At 48.0% G+C, this 25,809-nt stretch overlaps 10 protein-coding genes across 10 annotated transcripts, besides 1 other annotated feature; 4 read left to right on the top strand and 6 right to left on the bottom strand.

Annotated features, from left to right (window-relative positions):
* Positions 1-292: 292 nt before the first annotated feature.
* UA08_04303 (hypothetical protein) lies at positions 293-1,502 on the top strand (the record flags this gene model as incomplete). Its single annotated transcript, XM_020266611.1, has 2 exons — positions 293-884; positions 940-1,502. 2 exons carry the CDS (start codon positions 293-295, stop codon positions 1,500-1,502), a joined length of 1,155 nt encoding a protein of 384 aa, XP_020120655.1.
* Positions 1,503-1,942: 440 nt separating this feature from the next.
* On the bottom strand, positions 1,943-4,906 carry UA08_04302 (hypothetical protein; the record flags this gene model as incomplete). Its single annotated transcript, XM_020266610.1, has 1 exon — positions 1,943-4,906. One exon carries the CDS (start codon positions 4,904-4,906, stop codon positions 1,943-1,945), a length of 2,964 nt encoding a protein of 987 aa, XP_020120438.1.
* Positions 2,248-2,289: a repeat region (Identified by RepeatMasker using a combination of RepBase library and repeat library created with RepeatScout).
* Positions 4,907-5,643: 737 nt separating the features above from the next.
* UA08_04301 (Vacuolar protein sorting-associated protein 4) lies at positions 5,644-7,134 on the bottom strand (the record flags this gene model as incomplete). Its single annotated transcript, XM_020266609.1, has 4 exons — positions 5,644-5,865; positions 5,936-6,386; positions 6,443-6,775; positions 6,839-7,134. The coding sequence occupies 4 exons, from the start codon at positions 7,132-7,134 to the stop codon at positions 5,644-5,646; spliced, it is 1,302 nt and encodes a 433-aa protein (XP_020120657.1).
* Positions 7,135-7,525: 391 nt separating this feature from the next.
* On the top strand, positions 7,526-8,167 carry UA08_04300 (Prefoldin subunit 6; the record flags this gene model as incomplete). Its single annotated transcript, XM_020266608.1, has 5 exons — positions 7,526-7,586; positions 7,655-7,725; positions 7,785-7,909; positions 7,987-8,047; positions 8,108-8,167. 5 exons carry the CDS (start codon positions 7,526-7,528, stop codon positions 8,165-8,167), a joined length of 378 nt encoding a protein of 125 aa, XP_020120910.1.
* A 350-nt stretch (positions 8,168-8,517) lies between these two features.
* UA08_04299 (hypothetical protein) lies at positions 8,518-10,307 on the bottom strand (the record flags this gene model as incomplete). Its single annotated transcript, XM_020266606.1, has 4 exons — positions 8,518-8,728; positions 8,801-9,383; positions 9,451-10,122; positions 10,205-10,307. The coding sequence occupies 4 exons, from the start codon at positions 10,305-10,307 to the stop codon at positions 8,518-8,520; spliced, it is 1,569 nt and encodes a 522-aa protein (XP_020120911.1).
* A 332-nt stretch (positions 10,308-10,639) lies between these two features.
* UA08_04298 (hypothetical protein) lies at positions 10,640-11,260 on the top strand (the record flags this gene model as incomplete). Its single annotated transcript, XM_020266605.1, has 1 exon — positions 10,640-11,260. The coding sequence occupies one exon, from the start codon at positions 10,640-10,642 to the stop codon at positions 11,258-11,260; it is 621 nt and encodes a 206-aa protein (XP_020120906.1).
* A 668-nt stretch (positions 11,261-11,928) lies between these two features.
* UA08_04297 (Serine hydroxymethyltransferase, cytosolic) lies at positions 11,929-13,558 on the bottom strand (the record flags this gene model as incomplete). The annotated part of the gene is made up of 4 exons (XM_020266604.1): positions 11,929-12,892; positions 12,962-13,326; positions 13,403-13,453; positions 13,523-13,558. 4 exons carry the CDS (start codon positions 13,556-13,558, stop codon positions 11,929-11,931), a joined length of 1,416 nt encoding a protein of 471 aa, XP_020120907.1.
* Positions 13,559-14,633: 1,075 nt separating this feature from the next.
* Positions 14,634-18,821, bottom strand: UA08_04296 (Sterol 3-beta-glucosyltransferase; the record flags this gene model as incomplete). Its single annotated transcript, XM_020266603.1, has 3 exons — positions 14,634-14,909; positions 14,974-17,427; positions 17,637-18,821. The coding sequence occupies 3 exons, from the start codon at positions 18,819-18,821 to the stop codon at positions 14,634-14,636; spliced, it is 3,915 nt and encodes a 1,304-aa protein (XP_020120908.1).
* Positions 18,822-19,651: 830 nt separating this feature from the next.
* UA08_04295 (hypothetical protein) lies at positions 19,652-21,307 on the bottom strand (the record flags this gene model as incomplete). Its single annotated transcript, XM_020266602.1, has 2 exons — positions 19,652-21,117; positions 21,169-21,307. 2 exons carry the CDS (start codon positions 21,305-21,307, stop codon positions 19,652-19,654), a joined length of 1,605 nt encoding a protein of 534 aa, XP_020120909.1.
* A 591-nt stretch (positions 21,308-21,898) lies between these two features.
* UA08_04294 (hypothetical protein) lies at positions 21,899-23,255 on the top strand (the record flags this gene model as incomplete). Its single annotated transcript, XM_020266601.1, has 2 exons — positions 21,899-22,027; positions 22,113-23,255. 2 exons carry the CDS (start codon positions 21,899-21,901, stop codon positions 23,253-23,255), a joined length of 1,272 nt encoding a protein of 423 aa, XP_020120902.1.
* Between the last annotated feature and the right edge of the window lie 2,554 nt (positions 23,256-25,809).

Here is a 25,809-nt window from a genome sequence, read left to right as displayed (position 1 = left end):
TTTCCCTCATATAACTCTCTCTTGATTATACAATTCGCCGTGTCCGGTTGGTGAGAAATAGGCTGAGGAGAGGGAGCTCTTCACGGAGATGATGAGATGGACGATGAAGTCAGAAAAGCGCAGGAATATTTATGCGCCGGTGGGGCTTTCCTATCTGAGCTACCGCCGCCTTTTCCACCTCCAACCTCCAACTCAACAACTTGAGACTCCAAGCGTATCGTCGGAACCGAAATACAGTTCTCAACATGTGATTGCTAAGAATGTGGCTCAATGTCAGACTTGCAAGATCACTATGGCGGGTGTTGCCCTGCCCTACTCGGCAAGTGCCGTGATACATAGGTCTTGCAATGACTATTTCTTTAGGCCTTTGAATAGCGTCAGACTAATTTCTCAGCTGAATTCTCAGCACCGCAACTGGCACCGGGCATCGCGAAACATGGAAAAGTCATCGCTACCCAGATTGCCCAACGAACTACTGGGAATTGTGATAGAAAATGCCGACGGTCCGACGCGTGCCTCGCTTGCACGGACGTGCCATGCCCTCAACGCCCTGGCGACCCCGTACCTATACAGGTGGGCAGATATCAAACAAGGCAAGAGCAATGAGTTCATGCGCACTGTCTCAAATAAATATGCCAGCTTAGTCCATCATGTCACGGTGGTGATCGATGATCAGGAGACTTCTCCTTGTCGCATTGTGCCGTGTCTAGACAAACTAGAGAGCCTACAGAGCCTCGAATTGACCGGAGGCTACTGGATGTGGGACGATGAAGATGAAGACGGCGAGGAATGGGATACTCTTGAAGAGATTCTATGGAATTATCTTGAAAGGGCATCCTTAAAACAAACTGCAGAATCCAGGGTCTCGGAGAACCTTCGGTCACGTAAGTTACTGGAGGAGGCCATAAGGCGAACACGAGGAATTAACAATATACCTAGTGACACTTGACCGGTGCGAAAACAACGGACAAGGCGCGTTTCTTCATTACTCCCACGTCTTCATCATACCGCAACTTCATCATCTGACACTACGAGGCTTCATGTTGGAGGAGGCCGACGGCGACTTCGAACCTCAGTTTGAAAGGCAGACGGAGCTCAAATCTCTGCGGATCGAGCGATGCTTTGTGAGCTTTCCAGCTTTACGATCGGCGCTACGTGCTCCGCGTGCGTTGCGATACCTTAGCATCGGCCATGCGGAATATTACTCACACCATGAGTTGCAAAACGTACAACCCAATAATGCGACCTTGGCTGACTTTATGGACGCCTTGCTGTTGCATCGCGAGTCATTGGAGGAAATTAGAGTTGTTGTTGAAGATCACTATGGCACTTCACATGGTGAATTTGGCCCGACGATTAATCATCCGAGCTTCCACGCCTGTGCGAAGCAGTTTGCAGAACTGAAGCGCTGGGAAGGCTGTGACAGGCGCACGTTGGCATATTACCTGGGTGGGTTGTCATATGGTTCATCATCATCATCAGAGGATGATGATGATGACTGATTATATGGATAAATCACGCATTATCATACGAACTAATATGCACACCCGGAGTTGAGGCAAGGAGACCGATGATTCCTGATGGAATCGAACGATAATAATAAATAAAATGTTGTCAACACAAGTTCATCGTTGTTTTCATCGAGCTGTCTTCCCGACACAGGGCATCTTTGACCGTGGACTCATGTCATTTGGATTTGTTGACGGAGACACATACAATTTTCTTGAGAAACCTTTCTGTTTACGTTCCAATTTCGAAGATTCCACAAGTAGTAATGGCATTCGTAACAAAGACGAATATTCATTCATTCATTCTGGAACTCGGCAAAAGATCATGCATGATATGGCATAAAGTAAACAACTCATATTTAGAAACCGACTTCCAAAAAGGAAAAAAAAAAGAGAGAGAGAGAGAGAAAACGTCAATATATAAGACTACGCGTCTAAACCTCACTCATCATCCTCTCGTATACCATACTATGACAGGTCCAATCGACCTCTCTCACCTTGGCAAGCTCATCAACCAACTTGCCCACCTCGTTCACGAATTCGGGCATGCCAGCAGCGGCCAGACTCTGACTTGCTGTTGTCGTTGTGCGAACCCGCTCGCTAGCACTGGCTGCGCTGAGCCGGGATAGGATATGTGCACGAAGTCGAGTAAGAATGAGTCGTGCAACTGGGTCGGTGAAGCTGGATGAGGTGTTGCTGCCTTCGGCTACCGTTGCTGTAGGCGACAGATCCGTCATCATCACGGATGAAGATGACGACGAAGACGAAGATGAGGATGGAGGTGCTACAACATATTCGACAGATGTCGCTGAAGAACTCAAAGTGTTGTCTACTGATGTAGAAGCTGTGGCAACGGGACTCAAGACGCGTTTCATGGTCGATAGCAGTTGGGATCGAGCAGCAGGCGGCATTGGTCGCGTTGATTCGATGATGGACTGTATTCTTTCTGGCTTGATCTCACTAAAATCCAACGACAGAATGCGGTCCGCTTCTGCTTTCCATTGTGATCGAACATCTCGCTTGAGCAAATTCTTCGCGGTCAGGAGGATGGATGCTGTCGCAGCGATCTTGAATGCCGTCATGTGCAGCGTTTCAAGTCGAGCGCGGTCAAGTTCGAGAGTTTCCGGGACAAGATCTGATGAAACCGGGGCATTGCTGAGCACAAGATCAACCAAGCCCTGAGCGTAGACCTTTGCCGCCGGAGGCTGTATATTACTACTATCCGCATTGTCTGGATCTCGCCGTTTCATCTCATCAACCACTAAGTTCCGATTCTTTTGCCAAAATGTCTTCGTCTTATCCAGCTTGATTGTCCCATCCTCAAGACCTTTTTGGAAGGTTCTTTGTTCATACCCCGGCGCCTCCTGGACAAGCTGAGGAGCAGCCATATGAATCATGAAATTAGTATGGTCCAAAGACAGTAAATCGATAATACCCATCAATCTAGAGAGCCGATCGATAGGATCGCCAGATTTGTCTTCCGAAAACGCTTTAACTTCGGGGTCCCGAAAAGGTGCGCAGAGCTGAGGTAGAATGCGGCTCATGAATTCGAAGAATGAATCGTACGAGAACGTGCCCGCATCACACTGGTTTTCAACCAACTTCGGATCAAGCGCTTCGCTGATCAAGACGTGCAAAGAGTTCCCAGGTCTCAAGGACCTCAAAAGTCGGTCTTGTATGACGGTAGCCATTGCGACTACCCACTTTGTGCCAAACCCAGCTTCGACGTCCCGTCTCATCATGTCCGTCATGTGTTTCATGATCTGCTGGCGGGGAGCAGTATATTGAGCTTGTTCAATCCGGAACTCTCGATTGATCAGTAGCTCATGCACGAGAACACGGTTCTCCGGAAGAGCCGTTAGAGCTTTGGTAAAGCTTTCATGAGGGGATAATCTTTGCTTATCCAACTCATGAAGTACAGCGCTCTCGACATTGTTGAATGTCTCACTTATCGGGGAAGATACACTGTCAGCGTGCGCATCAGCAGCTGTGGGGACCGCAGCAGACCGAGGAATCGATTGTTTAGAGGACTTTGAGCGTTTCTTTTCCCGTTTCGCCTTCCTGAGAGCCTGCTTGACCATGTCCAGAGCCTTATCAGAGCCAGCAAGTCGTTTTAATTTGGCCAAGAGGAGAATTTGGTTATGCCGGATCCCTTGATGGTAATCGTCAGCAGCGCCTCCTGCGCGATCCTCCTTTACAGTTTGCCAGATGAGCTCTAGCTCAACAAACTGGGCTAGCATAATTTCAATCAAAACGCTGGAATCATGAGTTTTCCAGGCGTGGAAGGCCGAAAAGAATACTCCGTATGCCTCCCTAAGAACCTGAAGCTCGCTAGACACAGAAGTGAGCGACTGATGCTTGAGCAGCCGCTTAGTGACTTGTTCGAATGACAGAATCAAGTCACGCGCCTTTTCAATTAGGTCTTGCTCCTGCTCACCATCGCTACTCATTACTTGAGCAGGATGGGAGAGGATCAAGTAACTGCTTAGAAACGTGCGAACAGCACCACGCTCACCCATTGTTCCACTTTCCATATCCTGCAGGCCACACAGTCGGAGCACGCGAGCCATTGTCTCCAAGACGGTTTCATCAGAAAGAAAAACACTCACGTCATCGAAAGACATGTCACCAATTCTCTGGCGAGATAGATCAAGAGTACGGAACGAGTCCATGACTGCTCGTGCGACGTGGGCCCTCCAAGCCTTTTGGACGATCCGAGCAGCAGCATCACGGGTCAAGGAGCTGAGTACCGTTTTCACCATCTTGCTTTCCTCTCCAGCCGGTAAACTAGTTGTCCGTGGTCGGCGATGTGTTTGCTGATACTGGAGACGTCGCTTTTCGGTTTCGGCAAATTTCTCTGCCATCTCCAGGCGAAGACGAGCGTGCTTTGCGGCCTTCAACTCGCGGGTTTCTTCTGCTTTTTTCTTGGCCCGACGGACCTCATCCTCACACTTGGCAGTAATTTCAGCCAGAAGCCGCTCACGAGCCTGCTGTGCAGCAAGCGCCCTTTCCTCTCGCTGCAGGTTCCGTGTCGCGGCTTTCGCGACGGCTGCCCGCAGTCTCACTTTCTCCGCATGAGCGGCACGATCGGCAAGCCGGGCTTTGCGGTTCTCTAGAATGGAGGCACGACGGAGATGCTGAGCAACGTGATCGCTTTGGGGGCCACCGTGCGAAGAGGTATTGGAGTGATGCGAATGGATTGACGAAACTGACCCTCGGCGCGAGAGTTTATCGGATGCGCGACGTGCGCTGGCGGAGCGGCGATAGAAACGTGCAGCAATGTGCGGGGGGAGCGATAATACTTGCTTCTCGTCGTCTGAGGTGAGCATTTCTATATCCCCCCGAACGGCGTCTGCGTCTGGCAGATGTAATTCAATGTCGGAGTTCCGTCGGATCATGGTGGTGACATTGGTAATGTCTTCTTCATTCAGGCCCGGGACGCTGGGACAGTGGGAAGTAATTCAGTGCGATTGCCGTTTGTAACAAGAAGCAAAAATCTGAGGGATGACCGGTATAAACTAGAAAGGAGGAAGTGTCCTGATCCGTGCTTGTTTCAGATGTCGACCGTCAGCTAGTTCAGACGATAGTGGAATGTGAAAGAAGCCGGAAGTGGCGCAATTTGCGGATGGCAGCAGGATGCTGAGTAATGCGTAGAGAATGTAACTACTGTAGGGGAGGGAGGATGTGCGAGCGTGAAATAATGACTCTCTGGGTGCAAAGACGAACGAAGCCTTTCGCTCAGGCTGGGAGGAATAGAGTCAAGTCACGAGAACAGGCATGCCGCGCTGCGAACGTCATGCCTGCCTTAAAAAGTTCAGGCCTCCATTCACCGGCTCGGTCAGCCCGCGCTAAGCCTCAATGGGCGCTTAATGGCCTAAGGCAATGCTTGTTCTAGTAATAGTAGTAAAGGAGCCAATTCAATGGCATCGCAAAGGCAAACAGATGATCACTTGAGAAACGCCTGCCTGAGACACCAGAAGCCACCTTAGATTACACAAAATCCAACCACTCGACGAAGTGTATCAGCTCTTTGGAAACGAAATGTATATCATGAGTATGAATGAATGAAGAGAACAGAATAGAGAACAAATCAAATGCATTGCTTGAATGGAGTAGAATGCGATGCGACGCATGTTTATGATCCCTCACTGCCAAACTGCTGAGTCCACTCGGAGTTCCGCTCTAGATCTTCTCTGCTGACAGTCGGTCGCGAATTTCGAATAGCTTTGATAAAGTCTTTTAGCACCAGCGGTGGCTCCAACAGTTTATCAGAATCAATCTCCATCCAGTTCATTTCCATTGCGCCGCTGTCACCGGGCGAGCAAGGAGTGAGCTTCTCGGCGTCGTCGACAAGAACCTAGAAGAGGAAGAATTGAATGTTAGGGACAGCTGGGTAGGTAGACGGCCTCGTAGTGCTGAATGCATACCTTCTTGTAATGTGTGGCCGTTTGAATCTTGCGGATCGGCTGCATCAATGCGTCCTGCACTGCGATACTAATGTCACTGCCCGAATACTCTGCACTGATCTCCGCCAAGTGGCGGTAGTCAGCTTGCGTCAAATTGCACGGTGTAGAGCCCACGGCCAGCATGAACATCTTCATCCGCGCATTGATATCGGGTAAACTGATATGAATCCTCCGCTGGAAACGTCGTCGAATGGCGGCATCCAGCTGCCATGGAATATTTGTTGCGCCTAAAATCAAAACGCCTCTTGAATCCTTGCCAACTCCGTCCATCTGAACGAGCAGTTCTGTCTTGATACGTCGAGATGCCTCGGATTCACCTTCTCCACGCGGTCCACATAAAGCGTCAACTTCGTCAATGAAGATGATAGCTGGCTTATTTTCTCTAGCCATATTAAATAACTGCTTGACAAGTCTTTAGACCAGGTTAGCCTCAGCTTCTTTCATATAGTAGTTAGGTTCAATGCCCACCTTTCACTTTCACCCATCCATTTCGAGACCAAGTCACTACTGCTGACGCTGAAAAATGTACTGTTTGCCTCCGTAGCGACGGCTTTTGCGAGATACGACTTTCCCGTTCCAGGAGGTCCATACATCAATATACCCTTCCACGGTTGCCGCTTGCCAGTGAACAGATGGGGGAATTTTATCGGTAATATAACTGCCTCTTTAAGCGCCTCCTTTGCATTTTCTAGACCGGCAACATCTTCCCATCGGACGTTGGGCTTTTCCGACAAGATGGCCCCTTGTAAAGCACCGCGTAGTTTTTTGGCTTCTGCGTCTTCGCCGTCGTCATCGTCTTTTCTAAACCAGAATAAATCCATTAGCATGGCATCTTTACTTAAGAACGAGACAGAAAAAACACACCCTTTCCCACTACCATTCGCCACTTTTCCATTCGCGCCGACTGCACTGGGTTTCTTCTTATTGTCTCCATTCGCCAAATGATTCTTCAGCTTCTCTGCACGATCCATATATTCGCCCGTCTTGGCTCGAATCATCTCCTTCGACTTGGGGTTCTTCTCCCATTTGAGGGCGAGCATGAATAACTCCAGCGCGGCGTAGTAGCCTTGATAAGCCTTTTCGTACTCGCCGGCATTGTCGTGTTCGATGGCCTTTTTTACCGTGTCAATGGCTCGGCCGAGGAAATCGGTATTACTCATATTGAGCTTGATTCTCGTTTGTTGGCGATAGAGGGTAGAGGAAGAGTTGGAGATGCTGCTGTAGACGCCTGGAGTGGGGTTGCCAGCTCCAAACGAGGGTTCTCGAGACGAGACAAAAGCAAACGACAGTCAGGCCAATATGTGGTAAATGGATTATATAAATTCCTATTCTCAGAATTGTACGCAAGTGGGCGAGGCTGGGGGATGTTGGGGACGTCGAATGAGGCAGAAGGTGGTGTTTTATGTTTGGTTTTGCTTTGGACTTGCATGCCTGGGCGGGACCGCCGACTCTCTATCAAGCAATTCCAAGATTACTTCCCCGCTAGTGCTGCAAAAGAATACAACAACATCATCTTTTCAAAATACAAACATATTCAAAGCAAAGCTCACCATGGAAGAGGCACAGAAGAAGCTGCAGGCTCTATCAGAGGAATACCAAACCCTCCAGACAGGTGAGCCAATGCCGTCACTACAAAATATAGCATTCTATGTGGGATAGATTCTTAAGGTTATCCTGCAGAATTGGAAAATATCATCCTAGGACGACAGAAACTCGAATCACAGCAGCAAGAGAATAGGGGCGTGCAAGAGGTAAGTCTGACACAGGAGAAAAGAAAGGAGAGAAGTAGACCACTAATCAGAGCTTCCAGGAGTTCGCGTCTCTCGACGATGAATCAAACATCTACAAGCTCGTCGGGCCGGTGCTGTTGAAGCAGGAGAAGTCAGAGGCTGTCATGGCCGTAGATGGGCGCTTGGATTTCATTGAAAAGGAGATGTCAGTTCAATATTTCCCTTTTTCCCCTTGGGATATTACTTGACTTGCTTGCTGATTTGATTTGCTTTGGGAAACAGCAAGCGAATAGAGACCCAGATCCAGGATATAAACAATAAGAGTGACAAAAAAAGGACCGAGGTATGTTTCGTCACTCCTTCAACTTTCTCTTTTGTATCGCAACTGACTTGGTTTTCGTAGATTATTCAATTGCAGTCACAAATCCAACAGCAGGCTGCAGCTGCTTCTGCTAGCGCTTAGACCTGAGAGAGAAAAGGACGAAGTATGAATACTGAATGTGAACAAAAAATTGCTTAATATAATATTATTAACAGGTTATCCTGCAGAGTTATAGAAGAAGCAATATTTGTAAATGCTGTCATGTCTATTTGTAGTATCTAGATCATGCTATACGCAAGACATGAACGAAAAGAAAAAAGAGACGATGTCCTTTAAGAAAAAAAAAAAGTTCAATATCGTCGCATATCAGAATGCTCATTCACCATCAATCACATCACTCCAAAAAGCAGAACTAGGAAACTGAAAGAAAAACCTGGCTTTCATCTTGGAATTGTCTTTTTCGACCATCCCAAATTATATGATTATATACTCTATGACTTAATCAAGAGACTCTGGCAGCTCATTTCTTCGGGTTGCTCAATGCCCATGGCTGCCAGAAGGGTTGGCGCAACGTCTCCAAGCACACCATTCTCTTTCTTCAAGCTCCAGCCTTCAGGGGCATTGGCCATGATGAAAGGAACCTTGTTTGTTGTGTGAGAAGTCTTAGGCTTGCCTTGCTCATTAAGCATCTCTTCAGCATTTCTGCACAATAGTTAGTCAGCATATTTCTTTACTCTAACAGGCCCTTTCCTCTTGGGGGGAGGGGCAACTCACCCGTGGTCGGCGGTGATGAAGAGAATATATCCGTGCTTTTTGCAAGCCTCGTAAATGTGACCGATAGCCCTGTCGGTCTCGGCTACGCCTTGGATAGCAGCCTCGTAGACACCGGTGTGTCCTACCATGTCAGGGGGGGCGAAGTTGTTCATAACAAACTCGAATTTGCCCTCACTGATACGCTCTGCAACCTTCTCTCCAACAGACCAAGCGCTCATCTTGGGCTGGAGATCATAGGTGGCGACCCTGGGCGATGGGATCATGTCACGTTCTTCACCGGGGAACTGCTTCTCGATACCTCCGTTGAAGAAGAATGTGACGTGAGCATACTTCTCGGTCTCGGCGATGTGGCTTTGCTTCACTCCCTGCTTTCCAAGCCATTCGGCCAGGACGTTGCCCATGTGTTGTGGGGGGAAAGCGATTGGGAATGTGTAGTCCGTCTTGTATTGGGTCATGGTGGTGATGTGGATGTCCTTGGGGTAGGGGAAATCTGGACGTGGAGAACGGTCATAGTCTCCTAGCAACTGAGTGATTTCGCGGACACGATCAGATCGGTAGTTGAAGAAGAAGAGTGTGTCACCGTCTGAATCACTAAAAGTTAGCTTTGGGCGCGTTTACTCAATTGAACATTGATACGAGAGATGACCTACCTTGAACGCGGTTTTCCTTGCCGCCAATGATGATGGGCTTCAAAAACTCATCCGTCTCACCCTTGGCATAGCGCTCTTCAACTGTCTTGACAGGATCACTGCTGTCTTCTCCTTCACCCGTGACAACACCCTTCATGGCAACCTCCACACGCTCCCAGCGCTTGTCCCGGTCCATAGCGTAATAACGGCCAACAATAGTACCTAGCTCACCAACACCAATTTCCTTGGTCTGGTCCAATAGCTCTTGCAGGTATTTCGCAGTGCTCTTGGGATCGGTGTCCCGGCCATCGCCGAAGAAGTGAATGATGACCTTGGGCACACCGATTTCCTTGGCGACCTTGAGCAGACCGTACAAATGCTTGTTCTGCGAGTGGACACCGCCATCAGAAACCAGGCCCAGAAGATGAAGACGTCCATTGCCGTCTTTGGCGCGTTGGAAGGATTTCGCAATAGAATCGACCTGGTTCAATTTGCCGTTCTTCAGAGTTTGGTCGATGCGCACACTGTCTTGCCAGACAACACGGCCAGCACCAATGTTAAGATGGCCAACCTCGCTGTTGCCCATGAGGCCTTCTGGGAGACCAACAGCCAGGGACGAGGCATCGAGCTCTGTGTATCCTTGTGCCGACTTCGACTGGGATTCAGCAAAGGCCGACATCACAGGGGTCTCTGCTGCAGCGATTGCATCTCCCTCTGGAGGGGAGTTAGGGCCAGCAACACCCCAACCGTCAATGACGACTTATCGTAGACACACAACACATGTTAGCTCCTGGCTTGCAGAGAGAGGGAGTAGGGAAAAAAAAAAAAGGGAACAAAGAGAGCATACTCAAAACCACTTTCTGGTCGACCTTGGCCATGGTGGATGGTAGTTCTAGAAAGCAAGTCTGCTGTTTACTCTCTTCAATGCAGAAGGATTGTTAAAGAGCGAGAAAAACCCTGGCAATGAAGACGAGCAGGAGAGGGGCGCACGAGGGGCATCCAGACCGAAGCCCGTTTGGGAAGCGGTACGGATCGGCGGGCTCGACGTCACTTTCCTTTTTCTCTCACGGAGCTCCTTCCAGCTTCTTTTTCCTTGACTTCAACAACTCAACAGCCTGCATTGAACAGCCAACTATCCCCTTGGCTACGGCGAAGCTTCCATGTTTCCTTGGTTCCCCGCCTACAAGAACGGTTGCCATCGGTTAACATCATGACCTCCAAATCCCCGGTTTCTGCCGTATCGCAGCAGCGCAAAGTCTCGTCCACACCCGACGCAGCGAATCAGACATCTCCGCAATCAGCAGCAGTCGCGTTTCCGTCTCCACAGGCCTTTGATTTCATACCTCCATTGCATGCGCTGCTACTGCGTTTGCAAGCGTCTGCTTCTACTGCAACGGCCAATCAGCCCTCGAGCGCAGTGGATGCCGGCTCTCAGTCACAGCAAAAGCAATCACAGCAGCAGCCGCCCTCGCAACTGAAATCAAGCACGTCCTCTTCAACTGCTCCATCTACACAAACAATAGCAGCACCGCCAGCGCTCCCGTCGGCATCAACGGGCGACTCTTCATTCGCCGTCAGCAATGCAAACCCGAACGCTCTCCCTCCACTCGAAGCCAAAGACCTCTCCACGGCAGCAAGCGCCATCAAGATCCGTATTCAAAAAGCGCGAGCGGTAATTGAAAACTTGCCGGACGTCGATCGGACAATTGACGAGCAAGCGGAAGAGATGGACGAGTTACAGGAGCGCATTGCGTGTTTGAAAGCTGTCATTACGGATTTCGGCCGTAGGGCGGCGGTTAAAGAGGATGACAAAATGGATCAGAGTGTTTGATCGGTTCGCCAGCTATTTATTACTTCCACTGCTACTGCTAAGGGGCAAATACTACAACCAACGACGGCTGATCAACGAACAGCCTATGCTATGCAATGGCTCGGAATCACCCGCAAGAGCTCTAAATGGCCTTATAGATCCGTCTTGAAACGAAGATTTCATGACATGGGATAAGAGAGAGTTGGCCAGCTCTCGAAGATACAACCCATAGCCTCTTGCCACTACCTACTCCGGATAAGAAACGCTCATGTGTATTTCATGAATGCCAAAACGGCATAGACAATTATTCTTTTTCACAGAACATGGAAGAGAGAAGATGTACTCAAACTTGTTCAAGGTTATCATCACACTGTTGAAGAGGTCATATAGGCACCTATAGGTAGATGAAAAAAAAGAAAGAAAGAAAGAAAGAAAGAAAACAGAAGAGTGGAATCAATCAATGATATCCAAAGGTATTGGGGCAAAAAAAGAACATTACCAAGTTTACCACTTCCCGACATTAGATACAAGCATAAAAATAATAAGGACATAATCATCAGGTTGAGCTTTTCGTCACGGTTCAAAAAGAAATAAATAATAACACGCTTTATGAAATCAATAATAGCACCGAAACATAACCATTTTTTTTTTCTATTCAATTCGTTTTATTTTGTGTTTGGGGGAGATTTTTAGACTGGCAGAGGGAAAGTGCTGGCCCATGCAGCAATCTCCTGACGCAGGCTAAGAATCTCAGGGATGGAATCAGAGGCAACCTTGGCCTTGAAGTCCTTGAGCTTGTTAGCCTCTTTTGGTAGCGAAGCCTGTGTGCTCTTGGCCAGCTTAACGGCCTGGTCAATGTAGCCAACGACGCGCTTGAAGTCTGCCTCGCCGAGACCACGGGTGGTCATAGCAGGGGCACCGACACGGATACCGCCGGGGCTGAGCGCGGATTTGTCGCCGGGCACGGCGTTCTTGTTGCAGGCGATGTTGATCTGCTCCAAGACAGCCTCGATACGGGCTCCATCGACGCCCTGTGGTCGCAGATCGATCAACACCATGTGGCTGTCGGTGCCGTCGGCGACGAGCTTGTATCCGTATTCCTTGAAGGCGATTTCAGCAGCCTTGGCGTTCTTGATGACTTGCTCCTGGTATTCGCGGAACTCGGGGGTAGCAGCCTGCTTGAGAGCGACGGCCAAAGCGGTGATGGTGTGGTTGTGGGGACCGCCCTGGTGGCCGGGGAAGACGGAAAAGTTGATGGGCCCCTCAAGATCGTACAGGATCTCCTTTCCGGTCTTGGGGTCGGTGCTGCGGACGCCCTTGCGGAAGAAGATCATGGCACCACGAGGTCCACGGAGGGACTTATGGGTGGTGGTGGTGACGACGTCAGCGTACTCGAAGGGAGAGGGGATGACACCAGCAGCGATCAAGCCGGAGATGTGAGCCATGTCGACAACCAAGTAGGCGCCCACGGAGTCGGCAATCTTGCGCATGCGAGCGTAGTCAATGAGACGGCAGTAAGCCGAGGTACCGGCGACGAGGATCTTGGGGCGGTACAGTTGGGCGTTGGCCTCCAAGGTGTCGTAGTCAATGATGCCAGTCTCGGCGTTGACACGGTAAGGGAAAGTCTCGAAATAGGTCGAGACAGCAGAAATCCTGCGTATGCACGGTTAGCCCAACTGAAGATTCCCAATAATATATCTTTTGCCTTGCGCCTAAACATACTTTCGCTGGGGAGTCTGGTATCCGTGACTCAAGTGACCTCCATGGGGGAGGTCCAGACCCATCAGGCGCTCATGAGGCTTCATGAGAGCCTGGTAAACCTGCAGGTTGGCAGGGCTGCCAGAGAGAGTCTGGACATTGACACCCCATTTCTCGGAATCCAGGTTGAAGACCTTCAAGGCACGAGCCTGGCAGGTCAACTCAATGGCGTCGATGTGCTGGTTGCCACCGTAATAACGGGCACCGGGGTAGCCCTCGGAGTATTTGTTGGACATTGGGGTGCCCAGAGCGTCGAAGACAGCACGAGATGTGACATTCTCAGAGGCGATGAGAAGGATGGACTCGCGTTGACGTTGGATTTCTTTTTTCTATTCAAACCAAGGAAATGAGTCATCTGCAACCCAAGCCACGAAGCATGGCGTTTCTATTGATCGATCGACTTACAATGATCTCAGCAATCTCAGGATCAAACTCCGCAAGATGCACTTGCATCAACTATACGTTCATTCACAGACAAGGTCAGTCACCAAACCACATCCATTGATCGAGATAATCCATTCATACATCCTTGTGAGACTCGGACAAAGCGTAGGTAGCCATGGCGTTGTGCGTTATGGTGATGCTAGGAATAATAGTGGTAATAGTAAGAAGGAGATGATGATGAAGAGGAAGAATTATTTCTAATGGATCACGAGGTCCTCAGAGCTTAAATACAAAGCAGAGGTTTTTTTCCCAGAGCTAAGAAATTCTGAGCACCCAAAATTTCCCATGGAACGAGCACCGGTGACTTCACAGCCTGTCTGGTTATGTAATTTCGCGTATTGTTTTTTACTTACCGCCTATTTACCCTACAGATATGGTGCGTATGAAATATATTACATACGTACAGTACGAACAATGACGGGCAGAGCTTACAGCTGTTTTCGGAGTCCGACAGCTCTTCCGGTCCAGACAGACTCGATTTTGCCCGCGTCTTTTTAAGCCTTTCGATACTGCAGTGCCTCTAATGCTTAGAGCTCTTCCCTCCCTAGCAATTATCACCGGCAGTCGTTTGGATGTCGTCTACACCCTTTTGTTCATGAACTGTCTCCATGCCTGCCAGATGATGCGATTAAAAAGATTTTTTTTGGTATTTTTTGCCCCGCTGCCCGATAAAATTCCCCGCGAGAGCTTGCTGGATCGGGCATAGCGCGTGCTCTGGGCCGACGACATCGGAGGGGCCGGCGGCCTGAGGCATGCAAATACTGCCCTAACTCTCGAGATATAATACATGTTATATTTATTATAGGTACGGATGGAAAGGGATTTCTTTGATATCAACCATGTAACCAAACTCATGCACAGACATGACCTGCTAGCTATAGAGTGAATGCAATAGTGAAATCATGCCACAACGTCAGTCAAGTGAAGAATAATGGAATCTTGAATCTAATAACGAGGAAATTACTCAACCGAATAAAAGAAGAGAGAGAGAGAGAGAGAGAGAGACCCCTGTGGTATCAGTGTATAGATGCAGAACAAAGAGTAAAACAAGGACGGTGAAAAATCAGCTGCTGCGTAATCCAAGTTATAGACATTGACATTGGCAGGCATTATGAATAAGTAAATATATAACTAGTTATGATCATTAATCGTCACGGGAGATAGGTACGTAGATAGATAAATATTATCGGGCTCACTTTGCCGGCGCAGATGGGCTCTTCTGGAAGCTATTTTCGCTTCTGGGGAGCTCCGTGTCTGTATAATCGTCAACAAAGGTCCAGGATTCTTCTTCTCCCTCCATGTCCTCGGGTTCTTCCCCTTCACGGGATGCCTGTTTTTGCTGTTGTTCATCTGTTGCTGCTGTCGGACTATATGGCGTGGAGGACAAGGCAGCTCGTTGACGGGTGAGCGTGGTTGCGTATTCTAGATCACGATATATGGCTTGAATAGCGTTGGCGACTCCGTTTTCCTGTCAACAGATAAAAGTCAGAACAATGGAGCAGAAGTCTTTCCCTAGTAGAAGATCTACGTACCCTACGGATCTGCTCGCCAAGAAGCTTAGCCTTCAGAATCATTCGTTCGCTATGAGTAACTTCCCAAAGAGCTCTCGAAAACACGCCAACGTTGAGCTTTTTCATGCAGATTCCTACTCCGAGATCCTCGATACGTGATCCGAAGAAGAACTGGTCACCAAAGAAAGGTTTGACGATGGTTGGAACACCGGCACGAAGACTGGCGCCAGTCGTGCCAGCACCTCCATGATGCACAGCTGCATCAATCTGAGTGAATAGCCAGTCATGCGGGGCCGATTGGATTTGGTGAATCTCAGCGGGAAGGGGAACCTCGGTACGTATGCTCTTTGGGTCTCCAAGTCGATCTGACCATCCCTTGGATAGAATGCATCGCACATCGGCTTTCTGGACTGATTCGACAACAGTGCGAGTCAAAGCAGCAGGATCAGAAACGACGATCGATCCAAACCCAATGTACACAATCTTTTTTCCATCTTCACGCGCTTTATTGATAAATTTACTGAGCTCTGGAGGAGGGACCCAGTCCGAGGCTTCATTCAAGAACCAGTATCCAGTTACTCGAATCCAATCAGGATAATCCAATGGCGGTGGAACGACTGATGGCGAGTAATTGTATAGGAACGGAACCTTATTTGCCTGCATCTTGTCGAAATTTGTGCCCCGGAGTCCAAGTTCCATCTTGCGCCATCGATTCACCTGACCAGAAATGGCTCTCCAGAAAACATTGTCGAACATTACATATGTGATGTAATTGTAAGCGCCGCCCATTTTGTGTTCGGGCACAGCAAACGCATGTGGATAAGCTCGTGTACGTGACCAAGGCATTGTGAAAGCGCGAAAGTATGGAATCCGCAAAGCCTCCGCGATATGAATTCCAGCCATGGCGCTCGGTGACTCAATGAGAACATCACTATCCTGACAAGCATTCCATGCTGAAGACAGAAGATCATCAATCCATCCACGGAATTTATGAGACGCTTCTTTCAGGAACGAGTAGGTGAACATTCCATTCTCAACACATATTCTCATTAGCTCTGCTGGATCGCCCTCAACAGGAGCAAAGTCAATGCCATGCTTGCGAACCCATGGTTCGAACTCGGCATGCGTTGCAATTTTCGGCCGATGGCCTTCTTCAAGCAATCCTTTGCAGAGCCCAATATAGGGCTGGACATCACCTCGCGAACCAATAGTTAGACATGTAATTCGCAAAGACTCTGTGGGCTTAAAGTTCACAAATGATGCTCGGGGGTCATCGAATATGGGATGGACTTCTTGCGAGTCTTCTATTAGGGGATTTTGCATGGCTTCCTGCAACAGTTGCTGCTCGGCCTTCGCAGCATCGGCCTCATCTTTATCCCTCTGCACTAGAATGCTGGACTGTGCAAGGAATCGCACTGATTCCAGTCTGTGGTGTAGAGTCACTGCGCAGTCATCACGAGAGTCGGCGGTGTTGAACTCGAAAAAGAGTTCTTCATGACCGCGAATGATAAGAACAAGACCCTGATAACCGAAACGAAACCCCTTCTCCTTCTCCACGTTCTCGATATCTTTGATGGGCAAGATCATTTTCGTACGCGAACCAGGCAGTAAACTCCGGAAGCAGAATCTACTGGTGCCTATATAAATCTTACCATAAAGAGGCAGAACTCGATGGAGATAGCCATAATATGTAGCCTGAAGCTTTTCGGTGGGTGGCAGTGCAAAATGTGCCCGAAAACGATCACCAAAGGAAACGTTGGTTTCTGCGTCCTCACGGTCAAGACATTGTTCCAAAGCCGAGTCTTCACCCTCGGCGTAGTGTTTACCTCCACCAATCCACATGCCCGAAACTTTCTCGATGTACCCCATAGATTCAGTCGCTAACAAACTACTCATTTGTCGTGACCGACTCTTCAAGTACTCTGCAAAGCCAGCTGCCCGTTGTAAAGGATACGTGCTCGCTTTTACAATCTCATGTATTGTAGGAGCTGAAGGCCCGTATGACCTGCGTTCGGTCACGAAGTTTCGCTCTGACCCTTTTGAGACTCCCTGGTGATTTTCCCTGGAGGGTTGCTTCCCCAGTTGAATACCCGTACTATTACCAGACAATGGAGGGTTGGGACGAAGCCCGTCTTGGATTGTTGGCGAATGAAACACATCACTTCTCGTCAAAATCTGACTACCAGTGACGATGGTATCCGAGTGCGATTGTAGACTTATCGATGAGTCCGCTCCATCAAATTCATGGGGCTGTTCAGAGCTGTCGCTTCTTCCGCCTGTGCTGGCTTCAAACCTTGCTTTTTGATCCCTAGAAACGGACGACTCTGACCTCTGGCGGTTGCTTTCTTCGGTTACTTCCTTCAGCACCTGAGAAGCAATGGGATCCTTATCAATTCGATTTGTCGCTGCGCCATTTATTAAAGCCTTGAGAACCTCAAAGGCATCTTGACCAAAGTTGAAAAAGGAGAAAAAATGCTAGAAACCTGTCAGTGGATGTTTGATGTACTCAAAAGGAGAGAGAGAAGACATGCCTCGTCAATTGCATAAGTCTCGTATATATCCACCACTCTAATTTTGAATGTTTGGGCCAAATCCATCATAGGACTTTCTTCTATGTCTATAATATCTTCCAATGGCAAGGATATTTTGACCCTCCCGCCTTCGTTCTGCGAGCGAAAAATCACTTTCTGCAGAGCTTTAACCCATTCGTTGGCGCTGGCTGCACTGTCCGCCCTGAAATAATAGGTTCGTTGGTCGGTAGTTACTGTAAAATTCCGCGTTTCCCTGCCCTTCTCTTTATCCGAAAGGGACGCGCTTATACCGTAACGCAGATCGATGTGACCGCTGGGAAAGTATAATTTCGAAGGGTCGGCGAAGTAAGAGAATACATCGCCTTTCAAAGAGAACCAGTAGCGTTTGTACCTGGGGTTTTGGCGACCACGTTTACCCAACTGGCCCGACTTTACGGTCACATTCGACTTAAGCGGAAGATAGGCATAGAAACAAACATGTCCTTCTGTGATATACATGTACCCTTGAAGCGCAACATTCTGCATAAGCCAGCAAGGATACTCTCCAATAACCGGTTCAGGTGTCTCGAAGTTAAATATTTCTTTCAAGCGAACAGGCAGCAGAGCTTTCGACTTCTGCTCGTCACCTCCTTTCTTGTCTGGCTCTTTTTCTCCTTGCGCATGTTCCTCGCCCGACGACGCTGCAGAGTCAAACCGGCTCTGAGCTTCTATCATTCGACTTAACACTGGAGCAGATCTAGGGGTAGTCATCCTAGATTCTTGCGTGGCCAAATGTGATGCTTCTTGTGGATCTGCAACTGGCTCGGGAGCCTCACCAGGCTTTTGATCTCTACTAGGTCGACGAGAAGTTAGGCTAGGAATCGATCGTAAAAGTCTATCACCCGATCCCTGTCTTCGATGACCGCTAGCAGTAATAGCTGCGGAAAATCTGTTTGAAGATCGCCTTTCTTGCTCGCGGTGCTCTGGAATAGACTCTGATATCGAAGGCTCCTTGTCACTTTTTGGTGGCTTTTTACCGACAAGCCGCCTATATAGTGCATCGGGCCTTTTCGTCGTGCCTGCTTCATCACCATCGCTGTCACTAGAGTCGTCAAACCGAGAGTGGAAATCCGATCTAGACCCTGCAGCGGCAATCAAGGAGAAAACAGATTGGTGCATATATGGTATGTCCCGGCCGCTAATGACTTTAGGAGGGGCTGTGAAATCTTCCTGCTCATCATCACCATTATCTTTTAAACGATCCGGTACATTGCTCGTGGATAAACGATGGAGGGACTTGGAGAGCGAACGAATGCGATGGGTAACTCGCTTTTTCCCAGCATCGTCGGAAGGCGCCATATTGCGAGCGGTGAACGGTGAATGTGTATCGTAACTTTGCAAATCCACTGAATAGGGGAGTTTGCGTGTGTGTAAAAAGGAAAAAAAAAAAAAAAAAACAGATTTGCCGACGACTTTGCTCGCGAAGGAAGCAGCAGCAGCAGCAAGCCCTAGGAACTAGTGAATACCGGCACAACCAGACCAAAAGATCTGAAGGAGACCCGTGGACATAAACAGCTTCGATAAACGACTATGAAGGAAAAGAAAAACAAATATTAGCAATCAATCTGCAGCCGTCGACATCCTAAGAAGCCCGACGGTCGCTACCGCTACTCACGAGTAGATAGATGTTCTTGGAGCCGCAGCCCAGGCAAATAATCTAAAGAAGGGGCGTCCAAGATCCCGAGAAACAATCAGCCAGCCGCTGTTGTCACGAGTGTGGCAGCCATGATACACACTAGCGTTGGGTCCTGTGGAAATATCTGGGATCGTTTTGCTGGCGTGTCAGTCGGTGTCGTGTCGAGCAGTGAGAGGAAGCCCGGATTCCGCCTTGCACGCACATGACGGTCAAGCATATGGCTGCAGCCAATCAGCGGCCTTGCATGTGAGGCTACGCAGCAGACCTGCCAATCACATGTCAGAGGTCCGATAAGCCACACGATGACTCAGCAACTGATAAGACTTGCAAGCCACTTGGACTCACGTAGTTTACATGATCTACGTGAACGAGAACTGTTTTATGCAATATGGATAAGGATTGAAATTGAAATGATATTGTCCCGCAACAGTCTAGAGAATACCCAGCTATGAGATTAGGTTCTTTTAAAAATCACAGTTCATTGCTGCGCTGTTCAGCCACTTCTGTCCAGTTGACGGTTGGTCTGGAGAGAGTCGTACCAGTCGTCCATCAGGAGTGAAGCGACATTTTTGCCCATAAGAGAGCTAGTTTCCATGGTCGATATGAAGCTCTCGATACCGCCCGTGTACCAGACATTGCGAGCCAGTCTTATGTCCTCGAACGTTTGGCGCGGATACTCATAGGGGTAAGAAAACCAGGTCTTTTCATGAAACCAAGAGATATCGTTACCTGAAATATCGCCGATTGTGCCGTTTTTGAAATATTTCGGCGCTTCAACCCCAAGAACGGAGGCTAGGAAGTCTGCTGTTAGTCTCTCGGGCGAAAAGACCTTGTAGACGTAATGCAGCTGGTGTGGGCCGCCTGCCGGCGCCTCAACCACTCGTAACAGACTGATGCTCCAAAACCCTGCAGGACCAACTCCATCTTTTCGAGATCCCAAGTCTAGGTCGGGAGGTAAAGTGGTTAATATCATCTCTGGCACATCTCTCTGGTCTGACAGGTTGAAACGGCGCGGAGAGATTTTGTGAGGAGATGCGAATAACGTCACGTATAGCTTGACATAAGGAACCTCGTCAGGAATGTGCTCAAGTGAGGGGGATACTTCAATATTGCTGCTATGAAACGGCGCTGCAATCACGACTTCATCAAACGTTTGGTCTGAAACAGAACCGCCGTTGCTTGCATATGATAAAGTCAGAGTGTCATCGTTGTTCCGTTTGATAGACGTCACTGTAGTATTCAGACTGAGGTGTGCGCGAGACGAATCAATCATCCCGGAAAATATGCGCCAGTTGCCGTCTTCAATTGAGACGGCTCCATCAGTTGCCATGCAGACCATGGTCTCCAAACCGTGGATCAACCCAAGATTCTGCCCGTAGTTCACTCTTGTACTTGCTTGGATAATATCGTTTGGGAAAGACCCAGAGATGCCGTTATTTTCTAGAAACTGGGCACCAGTCACGGCAGTAGCCTGGAGAAGATCAAGTTCCGCCACAACAGAAGATAGTGATGCAAATGGAAAGTAAGGTGGTGTGTACAGGCTCAAGAACCTATCCACAGTATTCTTCATAAGACTCTGAGTGCGAATCGGGGCCAGCCCATATCGCCATAATAGCTTTGCCATGTCCCACCAGCTCAAAGAATGGCCTTGCAAGTAGACAAAGCGATCACCATCCCATACGCCGAGCATATTATGGTTTTCTTTAGGACGCTCGCCACCTGCGCCGGATACCTTGAGGTCAAGTTCCTTCGCTGCATTCATCAGGTTGTGGTTTACTGAAACAAATATCGAAGCCCCTAGTTCGATAGGGTAAGAAGGGTCGCCGAAGACATTGACAGTTGTTGATCTTCCCCCAACATAAGAATTACTTTCAAAGACAGTTATATTCAGCGATAAATCTGAAATCTCTGCAAACCGTCGCAGGTAATAAGCGGTGGACGACCCTGCAGACCCGGCACCTAACAAAGAATTAGTACACTCTTAACCGGTGGGAAGATGGAACGGTATACCAATGATTGCAACATTGCGTGATGTCCACTCGTCTGCTGGCTTCAGCGGCACTTGGTCTTTCGTATCCACGCCTGTGACACAGATACTTTCAAGTACCAGGAGTAGCACGTACAGAAGCATACCTCCGAAGGAGCGCATCGTGGTAGACCAAATTTGGTTGATTGCAGAAAAAAATAAAAAGAATGAGAAGTGTTGAAGCTGTGGCAAGGATCGAGGATATTTCTCTTTTTATTAAGAATTATAGTGTCATTAAAAGGATTTCGAGGGATATCTAGAGCTCATGGTCAGGCATCACTCAATTGATGCGACAATAAGCTCCCGTCAATAAGCCGTGTCAATAGACGGCGTGATGATTGCAACCAATGCTCGTTCTAATATATATTAGTATAGAATTCAAGAGAGCAGGTTTACGACGCCCAATTCAATTCAATAGGGCATATTCGTGTAGATGGAATTCACTCAGAAGAAATGAAGATGTTGCTTGTTGATTGCAGCTTCGCTCGGGAGATGGCGTTCTCTCCTGCGACGCTAAGCCTTGTTTGGGTAGTGGGTACGTGGGGGATCTGATTCGCTGATAATAGCAACTCTCTTTTTTTTTGATAGTAAGAAATATATTCCTCCCACTCCTTCAAACAAGTACAACCATCGCCGTGAAAATAGTCGATACGTGAAGACTACTTGGTGCCTACTACATTTTTCTGAAGAAAATAATTCTCACACTGAGCGGCCATGGACCCATACGACAGCGATTCCTCGGGTTTAGAGGATGCGGGGGACTATACTGAGACCGGAGTACTTCTGGGCTATTCGAGCACAGAGCCAACCGACGATACAATTAGCCATATCGGTGGATGGCCGGTGAGTAATGATGATATTTTCTTTGCTTAGTAGGAGATGGTCATTGAATTTATTGACTAATCGGTGCCTTTTTGACTACCTAAAGACATGGTTCGACGATAATACCCCTCCAGGAGACTTGGCCAAGTGCAAAGTTTGCAACAATCCAATGCTCCTACTTCTCCAATTAAACGGTGATTTGCCTGAAAGGTTTCCGGATGACGAGCGACGGTTATACATATTCGGATGCCCGCGGAAGGCCTGCAGTCGCAAATCAGGCAGCATTAGGGCTCTGCGGGGGGTACGAAAAATGAAAACTCAAGCTGCAAAGCCAAAAAAACAAGATGACACGCCAAAAAATGACGATACTAGCGAGGAACCTACCAAAAATCAAGACCTCGGCGCGGCGCTTTTTGGTGCACCATCCCAAAGTGGAGGCTTATCGTCAAATGCGAATCCTTTTTCCACATCTTCGGGGCCTGCAACACAGAACATTAACCCATTCGCACCACTACCGCCTACCTCTACTTTAGCAGCAAAGCCTCCACAGAACCCAGCAGACAACTTACCAGAAACATTTGCCGCAAAAGCGCGAATTTCAACACCCGAGTCTTCTACGTCGCAATCTCCGGTTGTTTCAGGACCAGCTCTTCCATGGCCCGAAATGTCTGCTTTTCCATCTCCGTATACGGAATACTACTTGGATGCCGACTATGAAACTCTATCGCGTCCATCAACACCTCCAATATCAACTAATACCACTGTGGAGAATGTAGACGAAGAAGGAGGAGGTGCTACCGATGTTAAAGATGCCTTCGAGTCTTCCATGGATAAAGCATTTCTTCGTTTCTCGACCAGATTGGGCCACAATCCAGAACAAGTACTACGGTATGAGTTTGCTGGCACGCCGCTGTTGTATAGTAGCTCAGATGCCGTGGCAAAACTTTTTCCGTCCAACCAATCTCAGGGACGGGGTGTGCAGCTTACTTCAGGTGGTGGCACAACTAATTTGATGCCGCGCTGTCCTTCATGCGGCAGGGAACGTCTATTTGAGCTACAGCTTGTTCCACATACTATCACTGCTCTTGAAGACGGCCGGGAGGGTATTGGTCTAGGCAAAAATGATGCCGGTATGGAATGGGGAACGATCATCCTGGGCGTGTGTGCTGCGAACTGCGGCGCCGTAAAGGAAAAGGAAGTAGGCTGGAAAGAGGAATGGGTTGGGGTGCAATGGGAAGAGATGAAATAGAGATTCAGAGATGAATAGCCAAGCAAAGCATTTGTGTGGGCGTCTTATCCAAGTTGCGTTCTTGGTCATGGAAGTCTTGATTTATCCATGAAATAGAGATACATTTGGGGATATGTAAATACACTAAGCAAAAGCTCATCGCTATACAAAAGGTACCTAGGTATCACATTAACCACCTGAAAATACTCTGTTCAAGAAGGGCAGAATATGTACCTAGGTAAGGGAAAGAAACATTTAGTATTATTGACTTAGGGCTTGGCTGCCTATAGAAAGACCAAAAGGCCAAGGTTAAATAGATGTCAACAATAACGACTTATCTCCACCGTTTGGCAATCATAACTGTGGAGACTACAAGGAACTACGGGATTTAACATCAGAAGAGATGGCCCCTTACAACGGCAGGAATTTCTCGTTCCCATTCCAGAGACGGACAAGCAAAGACCGTTTCTCATCCCAAGGTGATCGAGCATGCTAATGAATGTCAACGCTGGCCAAAGACACTATGAAAGCACGAGAGAGGCTCTCAAAGTGTCTTGCCTGAACTGTGTACTTATCAATTAAAGCGACATCGCCTTCTTGCCGAGTGACCTCAATACGGCCTCCTCCATCGTTTAAGAGTCGAGGACGAGTACCGCTTCTTGTAACTAAATTACGACACTGGTTTAACTATGTGGAGTCCATTATATCAAGGCATTTTAACTGGGAAGTATAACGGTGTTGATGCGCCGCCCCGGTTCTCGCTTCTCAAACTCCGCCGCAGAGATTTGGCTAAACATGGTACCTTGTACGAGCAAATATAGTAGCCATCAATATAGTTGTCAAAGAATTTTAAACGCAAGAAACCCAAATAGCCGTTCTAGACTCCCCATTCTTTCAAAGTAAACTCTTCACCTATTTCGTGGAAGGCTATTTATTCGTACATAGATACCAAGCTACACGTTATTTAGTGAGAATATGGATTATTCAATGTTGTGAGCTCAGATCAACAGTTGTATATAACTCGGCTCCAAATACTAACCCATGAATACTGTAGGACGAAAGAAGAATGGTCGTCAAATTAGGGTTTGCTACACTTTCCGTAACGGGAAAATTTGCTATTTGCTAGTATTTAGAGTTAGCGCATCTACCTTTGTCGTTCATCTATTTATAGATCTATTATTTATGTACATAATTAGCAGGGGAACAAAGTCTTCTTTTCCAAATTTTATGTTCTCAGAGGTGAGCTGACAAAGAAAAGAGCAAATTGTCATAATCAAAATAGACTACTCCGTACAGCCAGTTGGTTTTTAACGCTTCAACTACTCATGGCTAAATCGATGGTTCTTTTTCTTCTTTGTTCCTATATTCTATAATAACAACCAAGTGGACTTGAAGTTCAGATTACTAAATACAAATCAGTTGATATTGAGCCTACTGCGTCTCATATATTCCCCGCCACATCAATGCTCACCAATTACAGATACACCCGGAATGGAAGGCTTGGTGTAAATCTTGTTTTGACGCTAAAGAAAATGAAAGATGAAACAAAGAAAACTATAGTAAGTTGACACAACAGGAAGCATCAGGAATGGCTAGGCCCTCCCCAGAAGCCCTTTGTCACTAAATACTTTTCCCGCAAACACGAGGATGCCACCAAACAGACACATGGAGCCACTGAACACAGACACTGGAAAGAAATTCCCAGATGTGCCGACGATGGCTCCGTTTATTGTATGGCCCCACCAGGTTTCCCAGCCCTGAGATTGCGATGCCCATGCCCATGTAAGTGCCAATGTCGCGGGCATCTTCTGGGCAGATAGAGAATGCAGCGGACGCACCCGATGTTATGGTACCGGAGGAAAACCCAAAAACTACTGCGTACACGATCAAACCTGCGTGGCTCATTGCGCTGCTCATGCAGAATATTATAATGTCGGTGACGACGCCCCCGAGAGCGAATGAATTGAAACGGCCATACTTATCGGCGAGTATTCCCATGATAATACGGCCGAATGTGGAGGCCGCGTTGAGAATGGACAGCAAATCGCCAGATAAGGTTGATCTCATCCCTTGTGTAACGGCGTATGTAGGGAGATAAGACATTGGCGTAAGTATGCCAAAGTACATGAAGAATAAGCCGATAATAAGAACAACAAAGCGCGGATTTCTGTAGGCTGGTATGAGCCAGAAATCAGTTTTCCGCGATGGTAAGCGTGCTTTGACGGTCACGCAGACAAATATCAATAATGGCAATATGATAAAGCCAAGTATGCGTACTGACCATCCAAAACCAAGTGATGAGCCGTTCAAAAGTTTAGACAACACTATCGGGATGATGATACCACCAATCGATGATCCAGATACGACCAAGCCCAGGGCACCTGCTCGGTTCTTCTCCAAATACTGAGACACAGCAGCAAATGCCGGAAACCGAATTAACCCCATAACACTCCCCATTAACAACCCCTGAACGAGCATGATCTGCCAGTAGGTCTTGCACAAACTCAGCATTATCATAGCGGAAACATAAATGACTGCCGCGGGACAGATGACCTAGCTTCAAATAATGTTAGTA

This window comes from Talaromyces atroroseus, assembly GCF_001907595.1.
Source record: "Talaromyces atroroseus strain IBT 11181 chromosome Unknown scaffold_4, whole genome shotgun sequence".
NCBI classification, from domain to species: Eukaryota; Fungi; Ascomycota; class Eurotiomycetes; order Eurotiales; family Trichocomaceae; genus Talaromyces; species Talaromyces atroroseus.
The sequence above is the reverse complement of the archived record's forward strand: the minus strand, read 5'-3'. Positions and strand labels throughout refer to the sequence as shown.